Raw genomic sequence first — 17,662 nt, forward strand, 5'->3', positions numbered from 1 at the left:
CTCTGGATGTCTGGAGTTTTGATTTCCTCCATACCTGCTTCATGCCCTGGAGGACGGAGCTGTGGCTCCCCACACCCTCTAGCAGATCATTACATGAAGGAACCTTTTAAATACAAGCGTGCTCATGCTCACAGGTGTACACATGGGTGCTCACACACACAAACTACACCCTTTGTGGCTCCTACCTCAAAGCACACTGTGCGCTGTCGATCTTACGTGCTGCACAATGATGTTTAATATTTACTGTTATAATCACATAGATCATCGTGATGTTGTTTATTATGTTGCTCTTTTTTTTTTCTTCTGCTTTTCTTTTTTCTTTCTCAACAGGTGATCCAGGTGATTGTTATATGTATTTTTTTTGTCTGCTTATTTTGTTGGTTTTTGTTTTTTGCCCTTTATCCCCGTCCCTCTTCCCCGCTGTTTTTCTTTCCCTCTTTCTTTCTCCCCTTTCTTTTCCCCAGTCAAGTCTGTCCCGTATTTAGCAAGTGAAAATAAAATAAACAAAAGGTGAATCAAATAGACCATTACAGCAAGGCTGGGATGGTCCATTTGGCAAAGTAAATCCGTTGGGCATCTTTCTTTGCCTTTAGACAATAATTCTGATGGCAAAAGAGCCAAAGGGGACAGGCAAAAAAAAAAAAAAAAAAAAAAAAAAAAAGTCTCATCAAGTGTGATAAGTCCCAGCTGTGCTCTCCTCCTGTGTCCCATTCCCTTGTTATCCCTCAGTGTATTTTAGCCCTGTCTTTCTCTCTGTCAGTGTTGTGTCACCCCCTCATGCTGTGTGTGTTTCCCTCTGTGCTCCTAGTCTCTTGTCTCCAGGTTTCTTAGAGTTTAGTTTTAGTTTCAGCTTGTTTTTTTGCAAGTTTGTTTTTGGAGTTTTGTCCTATAATTGCAATAAAGCAATTGAATTTACAAAAAAAAAAAAGTGATTTAACTCACTTTTTTCTTTTTTAAAGAAACCTTTATTGCATTGAGATGTCAGTGTATTTATGCAAGTAGTCTTTTATTGCTAACAACAACTCAGCTTCAACCTGGGACATTATTTCTGTTTGCAATATTCAAATCCATACAAACACATTTATATTTGAGGTGAATTTCACAAAGTTTTAGTTTTTCTGGATTGAGCAGTTTGTGCCAGTGTTACGTTCCCCTGAGGGGTCTAGGCGGTGAGGGGAAAGTAACAAAAAGTGACCGGGTCAGAAAAAGGAGTCAAGGAGGCAAAAGGGTTAAATCAAAGAGTTTTATTAAAGTTCCCTTTCAAACTCAACTAAAAGAGACGGACAAGCCGCTATCACCATTTAAGAAAAACAAAACTCAGGCATTGGTCAATAAAGTAAAACGTAAGCCAAAAAGAAGGAGAGCAGCTCACTAGCTGCAAACCACAATAACACAGCTCACTAGCTGTAACCACTCACAAACACACACACAGCTCACTAGCTACAAACACGCACAGCTCACTAGCTGCAACGGCACTCTGGCCCAGAGCTCACCTTTCCCTGGGCTTAAATCTCCTTAATTACTGACGTGAGTCAGCTGTGTAAAAGGGAAAGGTGGCACCTCAGGCAGAAGAGGTAGTGTGACACGCCCACACAGGCACCTTCAGGAGGAGGCCCAGCTAAGGCCGTAACACCAGTGAACAACTGTTTGAAACTTGCTGGTGGCAAGGAAACCCACTTTGTGTTGAATACAAAACGACATACGTTCCAGAGTTGTCTGTTTCTAATACCAGTTGTGCTAACAAGACAGCACAAAGACAGAAGGTGTATTTCAAGAGTTGTTTTTTTTCCCCTCTAATACTAATTAAAATGATTTATACATATCTACAACACACCCTTCTATATCAATTATATAATACTGCATGTATACTATGTACATAAACTAGTGTTGTAAAATAAACGTTTAAAGTTTCATTTGGTCTTCAAAGTTTACGTTTTTGATTTTGTCTCATTTCAGAGAAAAAAAAAAGTGAAACTATAAAACATACACAGATGCTCCAAATATTCAAACAAAAAGTGAGAGTGAACATGAAAGACATCTATCTTTAAACAACCAGGCAGGTCAGAATTGTTCACATAAGACACTAAAGACACTCAGAAGTTACAGAATCACTGCAATAATGAGACACAATCTTTAAATTCTTAAGAAATCCCTCATGTAGACGTTAAACGTGATTCTGAGTCCATGAGAGCCTACAGATTTGTCTGTGCATCTGCAGTTACACAGCTTATCTAACAGAAGGAGATACTTCTACCTGCACAGAACACAGGCGCACTGAGGAACCACATGAATGGTGCCAGACTCCAAAGCCAGGATAAAGAGGTTCAGTGAATGTGGTGTTGAAGGTGTGGAGGTGGATCAGAGAGTCACTGGAGACATTGTAGAAGGACAGAGTGCCAGCAGGACAGTCCACATACACTGCTACTCGCTTAGGGCCACAGGAACGGGACAAGGAGGATGAGGGGTGAATGACTGATATTCTCTGATTGTGATACACAGTGTAGCCGCGGGCATTAGAGCAGTCCAGACTCCAGGACTGAGGATTCTCTCCAAATCTGCAGTTTTTTCGTTCTCCTTTCCTTGCAATTCCTCTGTAACTTACTGATATGTCAACCTCACCTGTCCACTCCACCTCCCAGTAACACCGACCATGTAAAACATCTTTACACAGCAGCTGACACCAGTCAACAAATCTGTCAGCATGATCGGGATATATGAAGTTGTTTCTCGTATGTGTCACCTTCATGTTATTCATAGACAGTTTGAGATTTTTGTTTATTGTATTTGTGTTGACTGTAAGTTTAGAGAGATCTGTCAAGAAAAGAGACAATGCAGCTGGAGTTAATCTACCAGCTGTTCCTTTAACACTTCACAATATCAGTGATAATCTTAAGAGAATGACACCAAAATATAAAGACAGCTTAATATTTACTGTTTTATCTTTATGAATTAAAAAAACAAAACACTTACACTTCTTCAATCCTGGTTTCAACCACTCTGCTCCAGCAGGTTCCACCCTGAAATGACAAATATCAGCACCATATCTTTCAACATGCAAAAACAGAAATTACATCCAGTGTATCAACACCCATTGTGCTCAGTCATTAACAATAATGTCATCTCATCGACCTTAGGTTTTCCAGTTTCCAGCGTTGATCCTTTACTCCAGTCTGAAGCTCTACTCCTGCATCCTCTGGATGATTGTAACTCAAGTCCAGCACTTTCAGATGAGAGGTGTTGGAGTTCAGAGCTGAGGCCAGAGAAGCACAGCCATCCTTTGTGATCAAGCAGCCCGAAAGCCTGGAGGCACACAAAATGAGGCTGGATAAGCTAATAAAGCAACAAAACGCTGACGTACTGTGATCTATCATTTAATTAAGCTGATTATTATCATCACATTTTGTTTCTTTAATTATAATCCAGACCATTAACTTCAACCAATAATCAGGTGTCCCAATAGAAAACGTAATAAAAATAAATATTATAATATAACAATGTAAGCAGAGAAACAGTCATCTTAATTCACAGTGTAAATACTGATTGCAGAGGCTAATCTTAACCTGAGAGTTTCCAGTTTGCAGTGTTGACTTTCCAGTCCAGTGGACAGTGCCTTCACTCCTGTATCCTTCAGGTTGTTGTTATTCAGGTCCAGCTCTCTCAGACTCGATGACTGGCAGGAGAGAGCTGGAGAAAGAGCTTCACAGCTTTTTTCTGACAGGTTGCAGACACTCAGTCTGAAAAGACAATAATGAATAGGACACAATGATTGGTTTGAATAAACAAATAATCTAAAAATGAGCATAAAATCTTATCAACTACAGTGGTATGCAAAAGTTTGGGCACTCCTGATAATTTTCATGTTTTTCCTTCATAAATCATTGGTTGTTTGGATCAGCAATAGTGTGCAATAGTTACTTAAACTAAATTAGGCAGGTGCATAAATTTGGGCACCCCAACAGAAAAATTACATTAATATTTAGTAGATCCTCCTTTTGCAGAAATAATGCCTCCAATGAGAGTCTGGATTCTGGTTGAAGGTATTTTGGACCTTTCGTCTTTACAAAACATATCCAGTTCAGTCAGGTTTGATGGTTTCCGAGCATGGACAGTCACACCATAGAGTTTCAATAATATTCAGGTCTGGGGACTGAGATGGCCATTCCAGAACATTGTACTTGTTCCTCTGCATGAATCCCTTAGTAGATTTTGAGCAGTGTTTAGGGTCTGGCGCAACATATTAGAAAACAAAATTGGCTTTTAAGTTATCTTACTGTCAAATCATACATTTTTATACAGATACTTTAAAAGTCTCAGATTATTTGTAAATAATAGGCTCAGATTATTTACAAACTCTACTGTACAATACATTTTTTCCCATAATTTTCTATGAGGGTCATAGTGATGTACAAATACAGGTAGATGTTTTGTTGAAATCACATCCCAGACAACTTACACAGGATCAAATTAGGTAAGGGTAAAGCACAGTAAGCTGAACTTTTCAGGGGACAGCACTAGTTCAGAATTCATACCTTGTGATTTAAAAGGCACTGAGAGAATTTTTAGATAATGTCTTGTATAAATAACTGAATTAAGAAAACCATGTACCCATAAATTGAATAAATATATTTGATTTATGCAAGCATGTATACTGTGGTTAAGTGCTCTATATGCCATTAGCAATCATGAAGTAACTCAAATGGCTCCAGATGGCCAAATATAAAAATGTTGGTACTTGTATCTGCTTTTAAAGGATCGATAAAGTTTTCTGCTGTGCTGTTTTACTCCCACAGCTATTCCTCAAAGTCACAACATTCAATTTAATTCAGTTTTATTTATACAGCATCATATCACAACAACAGTGTTCTCAAGTCACTTTATATTGTAAGGCATCCCCCCTTCAATAAATCTGTGGCTATATGAAAATCTGTGGCAATGTCAGACTCCCCCTCCCCAATCAGACCAGGAGTGACATGTTTAGCCGTATGTTCTCCTTAAATTGCTGGCTGTCTGAGTGGTGTCCCAGAAACGATGTGGGCTTCATAGATAATTGGCAGACCTTCTGGAGGAAACCTGGTCTTGTTAGGAGAGACGGCATTAATCCCACTTTGGATGGAGCAGTTCTCATTTCTAGAAATATGGACAAATTTATTAAACCCCCCAAAATATGACTATCCAGAGTTGGGACCAGGAAGCAGAGTTGCAGTCTCTCTGCAGCTTCTCTCCTCCTGTTACCCCCCTAAAACCCCATTTCCATTGAGACTGTGTCAGCTCCCAAACAGACGAAAAACTAAAAACCAGCAATAAACAACTTAAACATAAAAAAATCACAAAGAAAGAACAATACAGTATCCACATCTGAAACAAAGAGTAAAACAGTGAAATGTGGATTATTAAATATTAGGTCTCTCTCCTCCAAGTCTCTGTTAGTACATGACTTAATAATTGATCAGCAAATCGATTTACTCTGCCTTACAGAAACCTGGTTGCAGCAGGATGATTATGTTAGTTTAAATGAATCAACACCCCCGAGTCATTCTAACTACCAGAAATCTCGAAGCACAGGCAGAGGGGGCGGTATGGCAGCAATTTTTCACACCAGCCTATCAATCAACGAAAGACTGAGACAGACTTTTAATTCATTTGAAAGCCTGATGCTTAGCCTCGTCCACCCCAGCTGTAAACCTCAGAAACCAGTCTTACTTGTTATCATCTATCGTCCACCTGGACCTTACACAGAGTTTCTGTCTGATTTCTCAGACTTTTTATCTGATTTAGTGCTCAGCTCAGATAGCATAATTATTGTGGGTGATTTTAACAATCATGTAGATGCTAAAAGTGACAGCCTCAACATGGCATTTAATCTGTTATTAGACTCAATTGGCTTCTCTCAAAATGTAAAAGAACCCACCCACCACTTTAATCACACTCTAGATCTTGTTTTAACATATGGCATAGAAACTGAACATTTAACAGTGTTTCCTGAAAACCCTCTCCTGTCTGATCATTTCCTGATAACATTTACATTTACAATAATTGATTACACAGCAGTGGAGAGTAGACTTTATCACAGTAGATGTCTTTCTGAAAGTGCTGTAACTAAGTTTAAGAATATAATCCACCTACAGTTATCATCTTCAATGCCCTGTACCAATACAGAGCAGAGCAGCTACCTGAACGCTACTCCAACAGAGGTCGATTATCTTGTTAATAATTTTACCTCCTCACTACGTACGACTCTGGATACTGTAGCTCCTGTGAAAACTAAGATCTCAAATCAGAAGTACCTGACTCTGTGGTATAGTTCCCAAACACGTAGCCTAAAGCAGATAACTCGTAAGCTAGAGAGGAAATGGCGTGTCACAAATTTAAAGGATCATCATTTAGCCTGGAGAAATAGTTTGTTGCTTTATATGAAAGCCCTCCGCAAAGCCAGAACATTTTACTATTCATCACTGATTGAAGAAAATAAGAACAACCCTAGGTTTCTCTTCAGCACTGTAGCCAGGCTGACAAAAAGTCAGAGCTCCAAAAACAAAAAGTTGAGCCAACCATCCCTTTAACATTAACTAGTAATGACTTCATGAACTTCTTCACAAATAAAATTTTTATCATTAGAGAAAAAATTACCAATAATCATCCCGCAGATGTAATATTATCTACAGCTACTCTTAGTACCATTGATGTTAAGTTAGACTCTTTTTCTCCAATTGATCTTTCTGAGTTAACTTCAATAATTACTTCCTCCAAACCATCAACATGTCTTTTAGACCCCCATTCCTACAAAATTGCTCAAAGAAGTCCTGCCATTAATTAATTCTTCAATCCTAAATATGATCAACTCATCTCTAATAATCGGCTATGTACCACAGGCCTTCAAGCTGGCAGTAGTTAAACCCTTACTTAAAAAGCCATCTCTAGACCCAGCAGTCTTAGCTAATTATAGGCCAATCTCCAACCTTCCTTTCATATCAAAAATCCTCGAAAGAGTAGTTGTCAAACAGCTAACAGATCATCTGCAGAGGAATGGCTTATTTGAAGAGTTTCAATCAGGTTTCAGAGCTCATCACAGCACAGAAACAGCTTTAGTGAAGGTTACAAATGATCTTCTTATGGCCTCTGACAGTGGACTCATCTCTCCGCTTGTCCTGCTAGACCTCAGCGCAGCGTTCGATACTGTTGAGCATAATATTCTATTAGCACGATTAGAGCACACTGTAGGTATTTCAGGTACTGCGCTGCAGTGGTTTGTATCATATCTATCTAATAGACTCCAATTTGTGCATGTAAATGGAGAGTCCTCTTCACACACTAAGGTCAGTTATGGAGTTCCACAGGGTTCAGTGCTAGGACCAATTCTGTTTACATTATACATGCTTCCCTTAGGCAGCATCATCAGAAGTCATAGCATACATTTTCACTGCTATGCTGATGACACCCAGCTCTATCTGTCCATGAAGTCAGATAACACACACCAATTAGTTAAACTGCGGGAATGTCTTAAAGACATAAAGACCTGGATGGCCGCTAACTTTCTGCTTCTTAATTCAGATAAAACTGAGGTCATTTTACTTGGCCCTGAAAATCTTAAAAATGTGATATCTAACCAGATTCTTACTCTAGATGGCATTACCTTGGCCTCCAGTAACACTGTGAGGAACCTTGGGGTCGTTTTTGACCAAGACATGTCCTTCAATACACATATTAAACAAATATGTAAGACTGCTTTCTTCCATTTGCACAACATCTCGAGAGTTAGAAATATCCTGTCTCAGGGTGATGCTGAAAAAATAGTTCATGCATTTATTACTTCTAGGCTGGACTACTGCAATTCATTATTATCAGGATGTCCAAAAAACTCCCTGAAAAGCCTTCAGTTAATCCAAAATGCTGCAGCAAGAGTACTGACAGGGACTAGAAAGAGAGAGCAGATTTCTCCTGTTTTGGCTTCCCTTCATTGGCTTCCTGTTAAATCCAGAATTGAATTCAAAATCCTGCTCCTCACATACAAGGTCTTAAATAATCAGGTCCCATCTTATCGTAATGACCTTGTAGTACCATATTACCCTATTAGAGCACTTTGCTCTCACACTGCAGGCTTACTTGTTGTTCCTAAAGTATTTAAAAGTAGAACGGGAGGGGGAGCCTTCAGTTTTCAGGCCCCTCTTCTGTGGAACCAGCTTCCAATTTGGATTCGGGAGACAGACACTATCTCTACTTTTAAGATTAGGCTTCAAACTTTTCTTTTTGCTAAAGCATATAGTTAGGGCTGGATCAGGTGACCCTGAATCCTCCCATAGTTATGCTGCAATAGACGTAGGCTGCTGGGGGATTCCCATGATGCACTGAGTTTTCCTTTCCAGTCACCTTTCTCACTCACTATGTGTTAATAGACCTCTCGGCATTGAATCATATCTGTTATTAACCTCTGTCTCTCTTCCACAGCATGTATTTCATCATGTCTTCCTTCTCTCACCCCAACCGGTGGCAGCAGATGACCCCGCCCCTCCCTGAGCCTGGTTCTGCTGGAGGTTTCTTCCTGTTAAAAGGGAGTTTTTCCTTTCCACTGTCGCCAGAGTGCTTGCTCATAGGGGGTCATATGATTGTTGGGTTTTTCCTCTGTATCTACTGTACAATATAAAGTGCCTTGAGGCAACTGCTGTTGTGATTTGGCGCTATATAAATAAAATTGAATTGAATATGTAAAGAGCAGAGTTTTTTGCACACACTGAAAATCCTCAAAAAGGAAACAAAGATACCAAAAAGAGAAAAATTAAAAATAATCATAAGAACTGACCTCAGAGTTTCTAACTTTCGTAACGAATGCTCTAGTGCATCTGACAACAGTTGTACTCCTGAGTCCCCTGGATTATTGTAGCTCAAGTCCAGTTCTTTCAAGTGGGTAAGGTTAGAGTTGAGAGCTGAGACAAGATACCTACAGCCATCCTCTGTAATCTGACAGCCTGACAGTCTGCCGAACAAGAAAACACAAGTCCAATTTATTTTCATTTTCTATTTTCAGTATCCCGAGCTGAAAAATTTGTAAAGGATGGTGCTTAGTTAGGGATGAAAGAGGGAGGACACATGACACTCATTGTGATTCCATAACCTGTTTTTTCACAGGTTAAAGATTGTTACATGTCTGATCTGACCATATCAGTTATTTATATTATTTATCCATACCTTAGAGTCTCCAGTTTCCAGTGTGGGCTCCCCAGTTCAACAGAAAGTGCTTTCACCCCAGAATTCTGCAGTATGTTGTTACTCAGGTCTAGCTCAAGCAGACTAGAGACTGGGTTACTGAGAACTGAAGTCAGAGCTTCACAGCTTGTCTTTGAGAGGTTACAGTCAGTCAGTCTAAAAACAGAATGTGAAAAAACAAACAAACAGATTTTTAAATACTGAAACAAAAGAAATGCTGCTTTCCTGTTTTCAATAAATGTGTACCTGTCTGTGTACTTACATGGCTTTTTTGGAGGCTTTGATCACTGGCAGCAGCCTCAGAAGAGCCTGCTCCGAAGCAGAGTATTTCTTCAGGACAAACTCATCCAGATCATTTTCTGATGACAGTAAGATGAAGACCAGAGCTGACCACTGGGCAGTAGACAGTTTATCCACAGAGAGGGTTCTTGAACTCAGGGACTGTTGGATCTCCTCCACTAGAGAACGGTCATTCAGTTCATTGAGACAGTGGAACAGATTGATGCTTTTTTCTGCAGACAGATTCTCACTTATCTTCATCTTAATGTACTGGACTGTTTTTTGATTGGTTTCTGAACTGCTTTCTGTCTGTGTCTGCAGGCCTTTTAGAAGATCCTGATTTGACTGCAATGAAAGACCCAGGAGGAAGCGGAGGAACAAGTCCAGGTGTCCATTTGGACTCTGCAAAGCATTGTCCACAGCACGTTGGTAGAAGTCTGTTTTTACAATCTTATTTTTAGGCGTTTCAGATGTCTGAGATGCTGTTTGTTCCTCTGGTAGCACGCTGACTCCAGAGTTGATGAAGGCCAGATGGACATGAAGAGCAGCCAGAAACTCCTGAACGCTCAGATGGATGAAGCAGAACACTGGGTTCTGATATAGCCCCTTTTCCTCTTTAAAGATCTGTGTGAACACTCCTGAGCACACTGAGGCTGCTCTAATATCAATGCCACACTCCGTCAGGTCTGATTCATAAAAGATCAGGTTTCCTTTCTCTAGCTGGTCAAAAGCCAGTTTTCCCAGAGATTCAATCATCTTCTTGCTTTCTGGACCCCAGTGACAATCTGTCTCAGCACCACCATCATACTTGATCTTCCTTACTTTGGACTGAACCACCAGGAAATAGATGTACATCTCAGTCAGAGTCTTAGGTAATATTCCTCCCTCTCTGGTTTTCAACATATTCTCCAGAACAGTAGCAGTGATCCAGCAGAAGACTGGGATATGGCACATGATGTGGAGGCTTCGTGATGATTTGATGTGGGAGATGATCCTGCTGGCCTGTTCCTCATCTCTGAATCTCTTCCTGAAGTACTCCTCCTTCTGTTCATCGGTGAACCCTCTGACTTCTGTCACCATCTGAACAAACTCAGGAGGAATCTGACTGGCTGCTGCAGGCCGTGTGGTTATCCAGACATGAGCGGAGGGAAGCAGTTTCCCCCTGATGAGGTTTGTAAGAAGCACACCCACTGAGGCGGACTGTGTAATATCAGTTAGAGTTTCACTGCGGTGGAAGTCCAGAGGAAGTCGACACTCATCCAGACCATCCAAGATGAACACAACTTGGAAGTGTTCAAACCAGTAAATTCCTGCTTTTTTGGTTTCAGTAAAGAAGTGATGAACAAGTCCCACCAAGCTGAACTTTTTCTCTTTCAACACATTCAGCTCTCTGAATGTAAATGGAAATGTAAACTGGATGTCCTGGTTAGCTTGTTCTTCAGCCCAGTCTAGCGTAAACTTTTGAATTAAGACTGTTTTCCCAATGCCAGCCACTCCTTTTGTCAGCACTGTTCTGATTGGTTCATCTCTTCCAGGTGACTTTTTAAAGATGTCCTCTCGTCTGATTGTTGTTTCTGATCTGTCTGGCTTCCTGGATGCTGTTGTGAGCTGTCTGACCTCATGTTCATTATTGACTTCTGCAGTCCCTCCCTCTGTGATGTAGAGCTCAGTGTAGATCTGATTCAGAAGGGTTGGGTTTCCTGCTTTAGCGATCCCCTCAAACACACACTGGGACTTCTTCTTCAGATTACTTTTAAGTTTACGTTGACATTGTGGAGCAAAAAGTTCTAAATGGACAGAAATTGCATCAGTGAGCAAAAATCTACCAAATAAAAGCACAAAGTTTACAGTTGTAACAGTACTGTATATGCCTTGTGAACAGTAGGTGCTGTTATTTTCCCATCTTGGGATAATAATGGCAGAAGAATTCAGAAGGTAGCAGAAATATAATGAAGTACAACAGAATATGCTGTTATGGTTCTTCTCTTGTTATCAATAAAAGAGTAAATGAACCAGTAATTTAAGAATTAAAGTAAAAAAAAAAAACGAATTTGAAAAAAAAAAAACCCCAAAAAAACAGTGTAGTATAATTTCTTGTTCGTTTAGTGTTATTGGATACACTTAGAAGAGATTCTCATTTAATCTAAAATGTTCAGTTCCTATTTTGGGAATGAGAGTGTAACCTAGGTTATTTTCACATTTTTCCATAGCAACTGTGATTCAAGTCCAATGTGGTGGATGACACTTGAGCAACCTCTGCATGGTGTCATGTGACAAAACTCCTTAAAAAAAGATACTGAACATTTTATTGATCCTTGCAGGCAGCGCAATTTATAAGTGCAAGTAAATAAAGGACATTTCATATCCTTCTTTTTTAATGTGTTACTGTAACCAATTATAGACCACCTAATTTGAAGTCTAAATCTACTGAAACAAGGTACCAGCAGCAGCAGCGCAATAGTAGTGACACGTAAGCATAAATGTAGCTCAGGTAGTGTTTTCACTGGAAATTTCAGTATAAAACAACTGCTAAATACTTTATTTTAACAACACCTAAAGTAACTAAAACTGGTAATTCTTTAGGAACTGCACAATAATATCACATTATGAAACATATTTTACATAACAAGAAAGAGAAACTGTCAAAAAGTTAACAGAAGGAGAGGGAGAGAGAGCCTGAGCCCGAGGACAGCCATTGCAGGGACAACCGCAACCCCTACTCAGAGAAGAGCAGAGGAGAGCCCCGCAGGCTCCACCAGAGCAGTCTGAGCTCCAGGCACACAGACCCGAGACCCAAGTGCCATCCACCCCGCAGCAGGGGCCCAACAGTGCCAGGGGGCCCATGTCCCGCCAAGCAGTTTAATTTTATTTATACAGTGCCAAACACAACAGTAGTCACCTCAAGGCGCTTTATATTTTATACCAGGGGTGGGCAAATCCAGGCCTCGAGGGCTAGTGTCCTGCAGGTTTTAGATATCACCCTGGTTCAACCCACCTGAATTAAAGGATTAGTTTATTACTAGGCCTCTGGAGAACTACAAGACATGTTGAAGAGGTAATTTAGCCATTTGATTCAGCTGTGTTGGATCAAGGACACATCTAAAACCTGCAGGACACCGGCCCTCGAGGCCTGGAGTTGCCCACCCCTGTTTTATACTGTAAGGTAAAGACCCTACAATAATACAGAGAAAACTCCAACAATCAAACGGCCCCCTTGAGCAACAACTTGGTGACTGTAGGAAGGAAAAAATCACTTTTAACAGGAAGTAAACTAAAAACTGAGACCAGGTTCAGAGAGGGGCAGCCATAGTTAGTGAAAAAACTAAGACCACTCAGTGCATAGGAGGTCTCTGAATGGTCTGGATATGGACCACCAGTGACGCTGACCCCAGCCAAATCCAAAACCAGTGAAAAAAGAAAACATCAGAAAGGATGAGGAGAGAAAAATGTCAGTTTCTCCACCTTTTGGGTGTTGCCTCATTGTTCCCCTTCTAGTACACCTGTTGTTATTTCTTGAACATCAAAGCAGTTGAAACAATCCCCAGAAGTTGAATTAACCTGTTCCTTTGTTATTTTTTGGGCAGCGTTGTTTCTTTGGTACTATATTGCTATTAGATGCTGACAGTTTGCAGACATGCCTGGGTTTGTCTCATGCACTAGGGAACTTAAATTGCATTGCTGTAGAAATTATATCATGATGCGACCCTTTTATCACATACTAACTTATATTTACCATAGACAATATGATATTGCACAGCCCTATTTAAGAATTTCTACACTCACAAAAATCAGTTATTAGGTTTTTTTGTGGGGGGGGGTTAGGACCAAAACTGCTAATGTGATGAGTGCTAATGTGCTAAGTGAGGAATTTTCTAAATAAAAGACAGAATCGGTATATGGTTCAGGAACTGAATTTTTAAATAATTGCACCCAAACAGATCAAATATAGTACAATGTGCAATTTCTGTCAACTGCTCATCCATGAAAACACTGATAAATGACTGCAATGATCTGTCACATTTACTGATCAGGCTCATTTTACTTACTGTTCTGCAGATAGTCAGCCATGCCGTTCTGTTCCATTTTCCTCAGGAAATGCAGGGCGAGCTTCACCAATGCCTCTCTGTTCTTGTGTTCTTCACCCTCGCCCCCCAGCAGCATCTCTTCCTCCATCTGACTCTCTGAGTTATCTGGAAACAACACCTTCTGGATCTTCTTCAGCTCATTTTTCACAAAAGTGATAATGTTGTCCTCCAGCAGCTTGAACAGGATATAACAATTAATGAAACCAGATTTAAATCATCACAATGACCATCAGACACAAGTGCAGCATGGAGATGACTGAGAATAAAACACATGTAAAAGAAGTTGTTGTACACACCATAAAGATAAAGACTGAGTCCGGATGTGATTGATGCTGCTGGGCAGGCTGATCACTTGGAGCCTCTGTACTTTCCTCGTCAAATCTGGAAGAATTGGGAAAAATTAGCTCCCATCATATCTGTTCACACAAAAACAACCACAAGGCAAAGGTCCATCTAGTAACATTTGGTCTCAAACAGTGAATGTGAGTGACTGTGAGCAGTGAGTGATGCTGAAGCTTTTAAGAATTAACAGGTTTCTGTAGCTTTTAGCATCCTCAGCTGGGTCTAGTCCTAACAGCTTGCACTAACTCCCCCTCCTTCACTGTAAACTTCTGAAGTTCTCTGAAGCAAGTCATCTACAACCTCCTACTGCTCCTCTTTAGGTTCTCCGACTGGTTATACTGGAAACTTCAACGTTTCACTAAGATGAGCGCTAGTATTCAGTTTTCACTATCATCCTGAAGTACTTACGCCTCGTTAACAGAGTCGAGTTCATCGCTGGAGTTATGAAGAACAGATTCATCGCACGTTGTGGGTGCTGATGAATCAGGTTCAGAAGATGCTGGTATCTGTTGTAACCTGAATAACAGCAGATAAGGTTAAATGAAGAAGAAAAGATGCCCCTTGGCTGCAGTGAGTGACAGATGTTATTGTAAACAGCTGATGTCTGGCTTGGTGGACAGATGTGCTACCACTACATCTCTATGTTCAGGTTTCTTTTAGTCACAACATTCTCAACCACATGCTTCGTCTCCTTGCAGCTCTATAGAGACAAAAACAGTGAATAATTAGTAAGATGTAATGCAACGACTTACTGTTTCACAAATAATCTTTGTAATAAATTCACGATCGCATCCATGATCCAGTTCTTTATGAAGGATAACCAGCTGCATATGGGCAAGAAAACACATAATTATAATGAACAGCATGAAGTTAATTAACTCCTGGTTAAAATGTTTTATTTGCTAAAGTCCAGTTAAATATTTCTGGTAGCTTTCCATCCTTACCCTTCATTAGCAGGCAGGTTCTGACTGTTCTCTGTATCTCGGCTGAAATCAATATATCGCTCATTTGAGCTGCTGCTCATCGTGGACACACAGACGGGTTCAGGTTTAGGAGATTTTTTTCTCCGATGTTTCCTGATAAAATATCGGTAAATGTATCAAAGGTCACACATTCAGCTTAACTGTAAAACATTTTAATAGAGAATAAATTGTTAAGTTTTAATGCTGACAACAACTCACTTTGTGTCTTGTGATCCTTGTTTGAAGTCAATATGTCGCTCATTGGACTGGTCGCTCATCATTGACACACAGCTGGGTCCGGGGAACAATAGGAAATGTATCAAAGGTCACAAATTCAGTTTAACTGTCACAGATTAAAATAATATAATAAATAAATACAGTGGTTTGAAAAGTATTTGCCTCCTTTTCTTTGTAAAATTTACATGTTTCTGGCACACACTTGACTGCAGTCTACGCTGCCAAGGGTGGCACAACCAGTTATTAGGTTTAGGAGAAAGTACTTTTTCCACAAAGGGCAGGTAGATTTGATAGATTTTTGGCCTAAATAAATTTAAATTTAAACAACTCACCTTGTCTCCACTGGTGCTTGTTTGAAATCAATATATCGCTCATTTGAGCTGCTGCTCATCGTAGACACACAGACGAGTTCAGGTTTAGGAGATTGTTTTCTCTGACGTATCCTGATAAAATATTGATAAATGTTTCAAAGGTCACATATTCAGCGTAACTGTTAAGTTTTAATGCTGACAAAAACTCACTTTGTTTCCTGTGCTCCTTGTTGGAAATCAATATAGCGCTCATTTGATTGGTCGCTCATCACGGACATACAGTTGGGTTCAGGTTCACGGTGGGCTGTGTGGGGTCTGTGCTGCTTCTCTGGGCTTCACACACACAGTTTTACATGTGAATAAAAATGATGGTGCAGTGATTTAAATGCAGAGCTGTAGCATGCAGAAGAGTCCCTGGCAGTAAAGAAAGTCATCTGACCTCTGAGCTTTGGTGATCTCGTCTCCACACAGAGTGGCTTTAGAGGGAGGAGGAAGCTCCACTTTGTTCTCACACAGCGACATCACAGAGTCAGCTGAAGCACAGAAACCTGCAGAAAAAAAAAAGATTTCTCCTCATTCTGAGTGTCACAAACTCACCGCTCTGAGTGAAGCAAATCAGAGTCAGAGCCCAGCAGTGAACCGTAGGCCTTACTCACCTCTACACGGAGACAATCATCTGCAGCTTCACAAAGACATAAAATGAAAGTAAATAATAACCAGGAAGCGATGACGTCACTGCAGGCTGCTACGACTCTTCTTTTATTCTTTTAAACATGTAGGAGCAATACTGCCCCCTGCTAGGCTGGAGTGGGCAGGATAGGCAGGATTTTTAAATGGGCCAAGAAATTCATCCACAAAAACATAAAAAAGAGCTACTTTACTGTGCTTCATGTCACTCCATCAAAGTTTGTTCATAACTTTAAAAATGAAACTTTTTGCCTACAGTTTATACCGAGTGCCTCAGTTTGACCAAACACTTCACAGTGTAGAAATGTTTTCCTTTTGTTCCACGTGCTACTATTCTTCTCAGTGTCCACAGCAAACTCCTGAGACGTGCATTAAAAATGAAGGCAGAAGTTACAGAGAGGGAAGGATAAAAAAAAAAAAAAAAAAAAAAACCCCACAAAATTTAAAATTTTGCAGCCACAATAAGTCAAAGTGTGTCTCATAGTTTCACCGGTTTTATTTGTCAGTCAAGCAGACAAATCGTCTCTTCTCCTTGAACTTTGCGTCTGCCACACTAACACCAACACCCAAAACAACTAAGTGCTGTATCCTACCAGACCTGAGTCCACCATCCATCCATCCATCTTCATCCGCTTTATCCGAGGCCGGGTCGCGGGGGCAGCAGCCTAAGCAAAGAGGCCCAGACCTCCCTTTCCCCAGCCACCTCCTCCAGCTTATCTGGGGGAACTCCAAGGCGTTCCCAGGCCAGCCGAGAGATATAATCTCTCCAGCGTGTCCTGGGTCTGCCCCGGGGCCTCCTCCCGGTGGGGCATGCCTGGAAGACCTCACCCAGGAGGCGCCCAGGGGGCATCCTTGTCAGATGCCCGAACCACCTCAGCTGGCTCCTTTCGATGTGGAGCAGCAGCTGCTCTACTCTGAGCTCCTCCCGGATGGCCGAACTTCTCACCCTATCTCTAAGGGAGAGGCCAGCCACCCTTCGGGGGAAGCTTATTTCTGCCGCTTGTATCCGCGATCTCGTCCGCTTGTATCCACTTGACCTGAGTCCACATTAAAGGAAAATCTGTTTTTATGTTTTAAATAATATTACAGATTTGTTTTATGTGTCTCTGTGCTGTATCAGTAATAATCTCAGGCTGCCAGCCCCTATTAAAATTCTCTTGCTCCCCCCACTGCCTGTCAGCCAGGTCAAAGCAAGAATTTATGAACCCATTATTGCTTGAAGTGAGACAAATATAATAACTAATAATATAAACTAATAATATATTTTTTTTAACTACATGCATGAGCATCTGTGCCACAATCAAAGCAACACTGCATGAATATTACTGGTCAAGTCAAAAACCATAAACTGTGCACAGTATTGTTTATCTGCTAACCAGAAGATTTTCCATAATAATAATTATAAAAAAAAAATAAAGTTATACTTGCAGAGTTCTTGCAGCATAACGTTAATGCAGTATTTGCTGGGATATGCAGTATTTACAAAGGTTGATTACAGTTTATTCCACAACATGGCGATGTACCACCCTAAATGACACCAACACGCAGCTGTTTTCATTAT

At 40.5% G+C, this 17,662-nt stretch overlaps 1 protein-coding gene across 2 annotated transcripts; it reads right to left on the reverse strand.

Annotated features, from left to right (window-relative positions):
* Nucleotides 1-1,458: 1,458 nt before the first annotated feature.
* Nucleotides 1,459-16,493, reverse strand: LOC113032241 (NLR family CARD domain-containing protein 3-like). 2 transcript variants are annotated; one of them, XM_026185024.1, is made up of 17 exons: nucleotides 16,071-16,493; nucleotides 15,854-15,962; nucleotides 15,625-15,747; nucleotides 15,436-15,546; nucleotides 15,086-15,157; nucleotides 14,849-14,980; nucleotides 14,657-14,728; nucleotides 14,313-14,420; nucleotides 13,859-13,943; nucleotides 13,524-13,737; nucleotides 9,461-11,264; nucleotides 9,181-9,354; nucleotides 8,795-8,968; nucleotides 3,561-3,734; nucleotides 3,130-3,300; nucleotides 2,971-3,017; nucleotides 1,459-2,811 (listed from the first exon to the last, which is right to left on the reverse strand). In XM_026185024.1, exons 2-17 carry the CDS (start codon nucleotides 15,934-15,936, stop codon nucleotides 2,228-2,230), a joined length of 4,128 nt encoding a protein of 1,375 aa, XP_026040809.1. In that variant the 5' UTR covers nucleotides 15,937-15,962; nucleotides 16,071-16,493; the 3' UTR covers nucleotides 1,459-2,227. The 2 variants fall into 2 exon arrangements, with proteins under 2 accessions (XP_026040809.1, XP_026040819.1); XM_026185034.1 differs by lacking the exon at nucleotides 8,795-8,968.
* Between the last annotated feature and the right edge of the window lie 1,169 nt (nucleotides 16,494-17,662).

This window comes from Astatotilapia calliptera, chromosome 2, assembly GCF_900246225.1.
Source record: "Astatotilapia calliptera chromosome 2, fAstCal1.2, whole genome shotgun sequence".
In the NCBI taxonomy this organism is placed as follows: Eukaryota; Metazoa; Chordata; class Actinopteri; order Cichliformes; family Cichlidae; genus Astatotilapia; species Astatotilapia calliptera.

Excerpts from the sequence above, each read along its gene's own strand:
- LOC113032241 (XM_026185024.1), bottom strand. The coding sequence starts at position 15,936 with ATGTCGCTGTGTGAGAACAAAGTGGAGCTTCCTCCTCCCTCTAAAGCC. Across the intron at positions 15,158-15,435 it reads CAAGCACCAGTGGAGACAAG|CTGTGTGTCAATGATGAGCG; the intron begins GTGAGTTGTTTA and ends CCCCGGACCCAG. Across the intron at positions 13,944-14,312 it reads CTCGACTCTGTTAACGAGGC|ATTTGACGAGGAAAGTACAG; the intron begins GTAAGTACTTCA and ends CAATTCTTCCAG.